Source organism: Oncorhynchus keta, unplaced genomic scaffold (genome assembly GCF_023373465.1).
Source record: "Oncorhynchus keta strain PuntledgeMale-10-30-2019 unplaced genomic scaffold, Oket_V2 Un_contig_3733_pilon_pilon, whole genome shotgun sequence".
NCBI classification, from domain to species: domain Eukaryota; kingdom Metazoa; phylum Chordata; class Actinopteri; order Salmoniformes; family Salmonidae; genus Oncorhynchus; species Oncorhynchus keta.
This window is the reverse complement of record NW_026287400.1, coordinates 96,175-105,650: the sequence shown is the minus strand read 5'-3', so window position 1 is coordinate 105,650 and position 9,476 is coordinate 96,175. Positions and strand designations below refer to the sequence as shown.

The 9,476-nt window shown below is 37.7% G+C and overlaps 1 protein-coding gene across 1 annotated transcript in view; it reads left to right on the top strand.

Annotated features, from left to right (window-relative positions):
• The first annotated feature begins 320 nt into the window (after nucleotides 1–320).
• The window catches only part of LOC118383576 (NACHT, LRR and PYD domains-containing protein 12-like), a 43,146-nt gene continuing 33,990 nt past the window's right edge, over nucleotides 321–9,476 (top strand). Inside the window, 6 exon segments of the mRNA XM_052508620.1 lie at nucleotides 321–554; nucleotides 902–986; nucleotides 1,115–1,343; nucleotides 4,323–6,117; nucleotides 6,388–6,561; nucleotides 7,736–7,909. Of these exon segments, the coding sequence (XP_052364580.1) occupies nucleotides 487–554; nucleotides 902–986; nucleotides 1,115–1,343; nucleotides 4,323–6,117; nucleotides 6,388–6,561; nucleotides 7,736–7,909 (2,525 nt within the window). The 5' untranslated portion in view covers nucleotides 321–486.

Sequence of the window (9,476 nt, the reverse complement as noted above, 5' to 3'; positions counted from 1 at the left end):
ACCTCGACATCCCCCGGAGAAGGCAGAGTAACGACACCAGCCTTTTAGCGGGGCTGACAGACTGACTACAACGCTCGCGACGCTAAATGAATTTCGTTATTAAAAATGACACACTGCTCTCACGCATTAACTAACGTTAAGCCTCGCGCACACAAGTCTCGCGTGCGCCAACGAGCGTCTGGAAGTCAGTTCTATTTGTGACGCAGTTCGCGCTGCATCTCCTCATTGATTTATAGAAGCAGATACCACGTGCCATCTCCTCATTTAGCAAAACAACATAACTTAACATAAATATAACTTCTTTAAACAATAAAAGCTAATTTACGAACATTTCTGAAAATGGATATATAGCTTTTTGTAATGAAACTCTTCTTATGTTTCCCCATCTGAGCTCAGAGTAGATGAGAGATGTAATGTTTGTCTCTGTTGTGTTGAAGCCCAATCAAGCAGGAGAGACCAGCCTCCCCTGTTCCCAGCTGTGTGTCCATGAAGAGTGACCGGTCTATGGAACCTCCTATATCCTTTAGAGAGGGAGACTTTTCTACTGAACAAAGGTAAGAAGAACTCATGGGTCCTGGTCAGTGAGTTAAACAACACTGTCTCTAGTCATTTCTCCTCCCATTTTCCCATTTATTGTTGTTGTTTTCATAATCCATAGGCTAATCATTTTGTCTATTTTCAAAGTCCTAAAACAAAATTAAACAAACACAACATTCCCTCCCTGTGTGTGTGTGTGTGTGTGTGTGTGTGTGTGTGTGTGTGTGTGTGTGTGTGTGTGTGTGTGTGTGTGTGTGTGTGTGTGTGTGTGTGTGTGTGTGTGTGTGTGTGTGTGTGTGTGTGTGTGTGTGCGTGTGTGTGTACTCCCTGGATGAGGAGATGTAACCTCATGTTTTGTCCACAGAAACCAACAGGAGAGATCAGAGTCAGAGATTCTCAGTGGTCAGTCTTCCCAGAGTCATCAAACAGACCTGGCCTCCATATTCAGTGTATGTGGTCCTGTTATGTACATTTGTTTTTGTTTACCTCAAGAAAAGTTGATCTGTCAATCATTCATTAATGTGTTAATGAGAAAGCATTTGTCTCTTGCTTAACTCATTTACTTAATTTATTCCAGATGCTTGAAGAGAAAATTATGACATTTGTGAAGAACGAGCTGAAGATATTCAAGAGGATTCTAAGTCCAGAACTCCCACAAGGCTTTGAGAGTCAGAAGCAGGATAAGGAAGTGGTGGGCGCTGAAGATGAGCAGCAGGAGAGCAGTGCCAGAGAGGGGGCTCTGAAGATCACACTGCACATCCTGAGGAAAATGAACCAGAAGGAGCTTGCTGACACACTGGAGAAATGTAAGATCTGTCTGCCTCATGTTGAATGATGTTTTATAACATTTAAAAACTGTAGCCAAAGTACAGCTAAAGTAGCTGTGTAACTCAATGATATTGTAGCAGCCTTAACACAACACCTCGTGACCTCATCAAGTAGCAGCAGGGATGTGTTGTGGTGATTCATTTAGAGAGAGAGAGACAACATTAATAATACCATCAATAATACCAATAATAATATAATCAGTCACACCAGTCTATAATGCATTATGAAAACATTTACACATTTATACAGTCAGTTAAGAGAATAAATTATCATAATTAAAATCTGTTACGGGAATTAATATGTTTTAATACCCAATTAAATTAAACACTCTGTCCACTCGTAAGAATTTGTAAGACTCTTATTTGCATAAAATGGACAGAGACCAAAACCAATCAGCAGCGTTTATTCTCGAGAGAACTGAACATGAAACAATTTACCACAGATTATAAACTGAAAATGACACCATTAGTTTTCGAACTGTCCCGTCTCTTCTCCACCCGGTACAATGGCAGTATAGTTATAGTATAGTATAGTACAATGGCAGTGTAGTTATAGTGCAGTATAGTACAATGGCAGTGTAGTTATAGTATAGTATAGTACAATGGCAGTATAGTTATAGTACAGTATAGTACAATGGCAGTATAGTTATAGTACAGTATAGTACAATGGCAGTATAGTTATAGTACAGTATAGTACAATGGCAGTATAGTTATATATAGTATAGTTGCAGTATAGTATAGTACAATGGCAGTATAGTTACAGTATAGTATAGTACAATGGCAGTATAGTTATAGTGCAGTATAGTACAATGGCAGTATAGTTATAGTACAGTATAGTACAATGGCAGTATAGTTATAGTACAGTATAGTACAATGGCAGTATAGTTATAGTACAGTATAGTACAATGGCAGTATAGTTATAGTACAGTATAGTACAATGGCTCTATAGTTATAGTATAGTATAGTACAATGGCTATATAGTTATAGTACAGTATAGTACAATGGCAGTATAGTTATAGTACAGTATAGTACAATGGCAGTGTAGTTATAGTACAGTATAGTACAATGGCAGTATATTTATAGTATAGTATAGTACAATGGCAGTATAGTTATAGTACAGTATAGTACAATGGCAGTATAGTTATAGTACAGTATAGTACAATGGCAGTATAGTTATATATAGTATAGTTGCAGTATAGTATAGTACAATGGCAGTATAGTTACAGTATAGTATAGTACAATGGCAGTATAGTTATAGTGCAGTATAGTACAATGGCAGTATAGTTATAGTACAGTATAGTACAATGGCAGTATAGTTATAGTACAGTATAGTACAATGGCAGTATAGTTATAGTACAGTATAGTACAATGGCAGTATAGTTATAGTACAGTATAGTACAATGGCAGTATAGTTATAGTGCAGTATAGTACAATGGCAGTATAGTTATAGTACAGTATAGTACAATGGCAGTATATTTATAGTGCAGTATAGTACAATGGCAGTATAGTTATAGTATAGTATAGTACAATGGCAGTATAGTTATAGTATAGTATAGTACAATGGCAGTATAGTTATAGTACAGTATAGTACAATGGCAGTATAGTTATAGTGCAGTATAGTACAATGGCAGTGTAGTTATAGTACAGTATAGTACAATGGCAGTATATTTATAGTACAGTATAGTACAATGGCAGTATAGTTATAGTATAGTATAGTACAATGGCAGTATAGTTATAGTATAGTATAGTACAATGGCAGTATAGTTATAGTACAGTATAGTACAATGGCAGTATAGTTATAGTGCAGTATAGTACAATGGCAGTGTAGTTATAGTACAGTATAGTACAATGGCAGTATAGTTATAGTACAGTATAGTACAATGGCAGTATAGTTATAGTACAGTATAGTACAATGGCAGTATAGTTATAGTGCAGTATAGTACAATGGCAGTATAGTTATAGTGCAGTATAGTACAATGGCAGTATAGTTATAGTACAGTATAGTACAATGGCAGTATAGTTATAGTGCAGTATAGTACAATGGCAGTATAGTTATAGTGCAGTATAGTACAATGGCAGTATAGTTATAGTGCAGTATAGTACAATGGCAGTATAGTACAGTATAGTACAATGGCAGTATAGTTATAGTACAGTATAGTACAATGGCAGTATAGTTATAGTGCAGTATAGTACAATGGCAGTATAGTTATAGTACAGTATAGTACAATGGCAGTATAGTTATAGTGCAGTATAGTACAATGGCAGTATAGTTATAGTGCAGTATAGTACAATGGCAGTATAGTACAGTATAGTACAATGGCAGTATAGTTATAGTACAGTATAGTACAATGGCAGTATAGTTATAGTACAGTATAGTACAATGGCAGTATAGTTATAGTACAGTATAGTACAATGGCAGTATAGTTATAGTACAGTATAGTACAATGGCAGTATAGTTATATATAGTATAGTACAGTATAGTTATAGTACAGTATAGTTATAGTACAGTATGGTTCTCCCACCACTTTAGATAATTTATGACCAAGCCAAGGTCTTCCTGTGTAGATCATCATTCTAGCCAATCTGACGATAAGTTCATTCATTTTTACCAAGGAACAGACAGTCATTGTTCTCATTCTTGATTATATTTACACACATTATATTCAGTACTAGGATTAAAAAGAAAATTCATACATCTATACAGTAACATAATAGTATTCTGATTAGTACATATACAGTAACATAATAGTATTCTGATTAGTACATATACAGTAACATAATAGTATTCTGATTAGTACATATACAGTAACATAATAGTATTCTGATTAGTCAGTCCTGATTGAAATGTATACATAATTAGTCATTATTGATTAAAAAAAACTTTATAACAGTCCTACAATACTGTAGACATTAAAACAGACGTAATATTAATATCCTCTGTGGTATTTCTTCATTCAGATGAGCTTGCTGTGATTTGCCAACGTGAACTTAAATCTAATCTAAAGAAGAAGTTTCAATGTGTATTTGAGGGGATCGCTAAACAAGGAAACCCAACACTTCTCAATAAGATCTACACAGAGCTCTACATCACAGAGGGTGGAACAGGAGAGGTCAATAATGAACATGAGCTGAGACAGATTGAGACAACAACCAGGAAACAAGCAAGACCAGAGACTCCAATCAAATGTAACGACATCTTCAAACCCTTAACTGGACAAGATAAACCTATCAGAACTGTGCTGACAAAGGGAGTCGCTGGCATTGGAAAAACAGTCTCTGTGCAGAAGTTCATTCTGGACTGGGCTGAAGGAAAAGCAAATCAGGATGTCCAATTTGTGTTTTCATTCCCTTTCCGGGAGCTGAATTTGATGAAAGGGGACAAACACACTTTCATTAAACTTCTCAATCACTTCTCAATGGAAACCAAAGAATCAAGAATCTCCAACTACGACAAGTACAAAGTTGTGTTCATCTTTGATGGTCTGGATGAGTGCCGACTGCCCCTAGACTTCCAGAAGAACAAGATCTGTTGTGACGTCACAGAGTCAACCTCAGTGGATGTTCTGCTGACAAATCTCATCAAGGGAAATCTGCTTCCCTCTGCTCTCCTCTGGATAACTACCCGACCTGCAGCAGCCAATAAGATCCCTTCAGGGTGTGTTGACCAGGTGACAGAGGTACGAGGGTTCAATGACCCACAGAAGGAGGAATACTTCAGGAAGAGATTCAGTGATGATGAGGACCTGTCCAGCAGAATCATCTCACACATAAAGACATCAAGGAGCCTCCACATCATGTGCCACATTCCAGTCTTCTGTTGGATTTCTGCAACAGTCCTTGAACACATGCTGAAACATAAGAGAGAAGAGATGCCCAAGACTCTGACTGAGATGTACACACACCTTGTGGTGTTTCATACCAAACAGAAGAATGAAAAGTATCTTGGGAAAGAAGAGACAGGTCCACACAGGAATAAAGAGAGCATTCTGTCACTGGGAAAACTGGCTTTTCAGCAGCTTGTGAAGGGCAATCTGATTTTCTATGAAGAAGACCTGAAAGAGGCTGGAATTGATGTTAATGAAGCCTCAGTGTACTCAGGATTGTGCACACAGCTCTTTAAAGAGGAATGTGGGCTGTGCCAGGACAAGGTGTACTGCTTTGTTCATCTGAGCATTCAGGAGTTTCTGGCTGCTGTATATGTGTTCCTCTCATTCATCAACAACAATGAGAATCTAATGGCCGAACCGCAAACAAAGTCCAGCATCTTTGCTTCGCTGTTCAGAGACAAGCCTGAAGTTACTGTCTTCAAGAGTGCTGTGGATAAAGCCTTACAAAGTGAGACGGGAAACCTGGACCTTTTCCTCCGCTTCCTTCTGGGCCTCTCACTGGAGTCCAATCAGAAGCACTTACGAGGTCTACTGACAAAGACAAGAAGCAGCTCACAGAGCCATGAAGAAACAGTCAAGTACATCAAGGAGAAGATCAGGGAGAATCCCTCTCCAGAGAGGAGCATCAATCTGTTCCACTGTCTGAATGAACTGAATGACCATTCTCTAGTGGAGGAGATCCAAAGATACCTGAGATCAGGAAGTCTCTCAAAACCCAAACTGTCACCTGCACAGTGGTCAGCTCTGGTCTTTGTGTTGCTGACTTCAGAAAAGGAGCTGGATGTGTTTGACCTGAAGAAATACTCCAGATCAGAGGAAGGTCTTCTGAGGCTGCTGCCAGTGGTCAAAGCCTCCAGAGATGTTCTGTGAGTAAATAAAATGACATTTAAGAACTAATCATCAGGAAGAAATATTCAGTTTAGAGAGAAATATGTATTATAATATGTATATATTGAAAAACACATTGAATAAATGCATTGATTTTCACATTAGTATAACAATATGACCATACAATTCTAGGAGACGGAATATGTTATGTTGTTTGAGAGAATAAACCAAATGCATCTACCATTGTCCTTCTACACTAATCGTTACATTAACAGTGTGTTTGTGAAGTCATGATGATCTCTTTGCAGGTTGTCAGGCTGTGGAGTCACAGAGAAAGGCTGTGCTTCTCTGGTCTCAGCTCTGGAGTCAAACCCCTCACACCTGAGAGAGCTGGACCTGAGTAACAATGACCTGAAGGATTCAGGAGTGAAGCTGCTCTCTGCTGGACTGGGGAATCCCCACTGTAAACTGGAGACTCTGAGGTCAGTATTCCTGTAGTTGGTCAACAAGTGATAACTGTTAGCTTCACTGTCTAAATAGATATGTTGTGGACTGTATACTCAATACAATCTAAATCTGATTCCTCACTGTCTAAATAGATATGGTGTGGACTGTATACTCAATACAATCTAAATCTGATTCCTCACTGTCTAAATAGATATGGTGTGGACTGTATACTCAATACAATCTAAATCTGATACTCACTGTCTAAATAGATATGGTGTGGACTGTATACTCAATACAATCTAAATCTGATACCTCACTGTCTAAATAGATATGGTGTGGACTGTATACTCAATACAATCTAAATCTGATACTCACTGTCTAAATAGATATGGTGTGGACTGTATACTCAATACAATCTAAATCTGATTCCTCACTGTCTAAATAGATATGGTGTGGACTGTATACTCAATACAATCTAAATCTGATACCTCACTGTCTAAATAGATATGGTGTGGACTGTATACTCAATACAATCTAAATCTGATTCCTCACTGTCTAAATAGATATGGTGTGGACTGTATACTCAATACAATCTAAATCTGATACCTCACTGTCTAAATAGATATGGTGTGGACTGTATACTCAATACAATCTAAATCTGATACCTCACTGTCTAAATAGATATGGTGTGGACTGTATACTCAATACAATCTAAATCTGATACCTCACTGTCTAAATAGATATGGTGTGGACTGTATACTCAATACAATCTATATCTGATACCTCACTGTCTAAATAGATATGGTGTGGACTGTATACTCAATACAATCTAAATCTGATACCTCACTGTCTAAATAGATATGGTGTGGACTGTATACTCAATACAATCTAAATCTGATACCTCACTGTCTAAATAGATATGGTGTGGACTGTATACTCAATACAATCTAAATCTGATTCCTCACTGTCTGTCTTCTGACTGATACTGCTTTTTAAACTGGTCTGGTCAGTCTACTATAATATTTGTACTATACAAATCAGGTAATGATTTGATCATTTGTCATTTTTAATGATGATACATTAATTTATGAATAGATATGGCAGGTTTCAGGACACTGATATATCTGAATATGTTGAAAAAATATACTGCCACTATTTTCACCACCAAAGAATAGCAGTGTGATTTTAATATGATTTGACTCTTTGCAGGTTGTCAGGCTGTCTAGTCACAGAGAAAGGCTGTGCTTCTCTGGTCTCAGCTCTGAAGTCAAACCCCTCACACCTGAGAGAGCTGGATCTGAGTAACAATGACCTGAAGGATTCAGGAGTGAAGCTGCTCTCTGCTGGACTGGGGAATCCCCACTGTAAACTGGAGACTCTGAGGTCAGTATTCCTGTAGTTGGTCAACAAGTGGTAACTGTTCACCAGATCCACATGTGTTTACCAGACACACATAGTCCACACCATATGTGTTTGGAGAGTGAAGCTTACAGTTTTAAATGTGGTGCTCTGCTCCAGCATTTTGGATTTGAGATATAATGTTTCATATTAGGAGACAGTACAGAATGTCACATTTTATTTCAATGTATTTTCATAGATATATATTTTACAGTTTATAAATGAAAACACTTTATGTATCTAGTTCTCCCATTTGAAAAAGTAATAATATTTTGGATAAATTATTTTAGTCAAAAGTTTAGTATTTGGTCCCATATTCCATGCCTGCAGTGATTACATCAAGCTTGTGATTCTACTAACTTGTTGAATTAATTAGCAGTTTGTCTTGGTTGTGTTTTAGATGTTTTCCTAATAGAAACTGAATGGTGAATAATGTCTTGTCATTTTGGAGTCACTTCACTTGTATTGTCAGTAAGAATAGAAGATGTTTCTGAACACTTCTACATTCATGTGGATGCTACCAAGATTATGAATAATCAGGAATGATTCGTTAATTTTATTTTTATTTTTTATTTCACCTTTATTTAACCAGGTAGGCAAGTTGAGAACAAGTTCTCATTTACAATTGCGACCTGGCCAAGATAAAGCAAAGCAGTTCGACAGATACAACGACACAGAGTTACACATGGAGTAAAACAAACATACAGTCAATAATACAGTATAAACAAGTCTATACTGATACTCACTGATGTGAGCAAATGAGGTGAGAAGGGAGGTAAAGGCAAAAAAAGGCCATGGTGGCAAGTAAATACAATATAGCAAGTAAACCACTGGAATGGTAGATTTGCAATGGATGAATGTGCAAAGTAGAAATAAAAATAATGGGGTGCAAAGGAGCAAAATAAATAAATAAATGAAATACAGTTGGGAAAGAGGTAGTTGTTTGTCTTCAATTATAGGTGGGCTATGTACAGGTGCAGTAATCTGTGAGCTGCTCTGACAGTTGGTGCTTAAAGCTAGTGAGAGAGATAAGTGTTTCAGTTTCAGAGATTTTTGTAGTTCGTCCAGTCATTGGCAGCAGAGAACTGGAAGGAGAGGCGGCCAAAGAAAGAATTGGTTTTGGGGGTGACTAGAGAGATATACCTGCTGGAGCGTGTGCTACAGGTGGGAGATGCTATGGTGACCAGCGAGCTGAGATAAGGGGAGACTTTACCTAGCAGGGTCTTGTAGATGACATGGAGCCAGTGGGTTTGGCGAAATAGTATGAAGCGAGGGCCAGCCAACGAGAGCGTACAGGTCGCAATGGTGGGTAGTATATGGGGCTTTGGTGACAAAACACTGTTGCACTGTGATAGACTGCATCCGATTTGCTGAGTAGAGTATTGGAGACTATTTTGTAAATGACAGTCGGTAGGCTAGTCAGTGTTACAAGGGTATGTTTGGCAGCATGAGTGAAGGATGCTTTGTTGCGAAATAGGAAGCCAATTCTAGATTTAAATTTGGATTGAGATGTTTGATGTGAGTCTGGACGGAGAGTTTACAGTCTAACCAG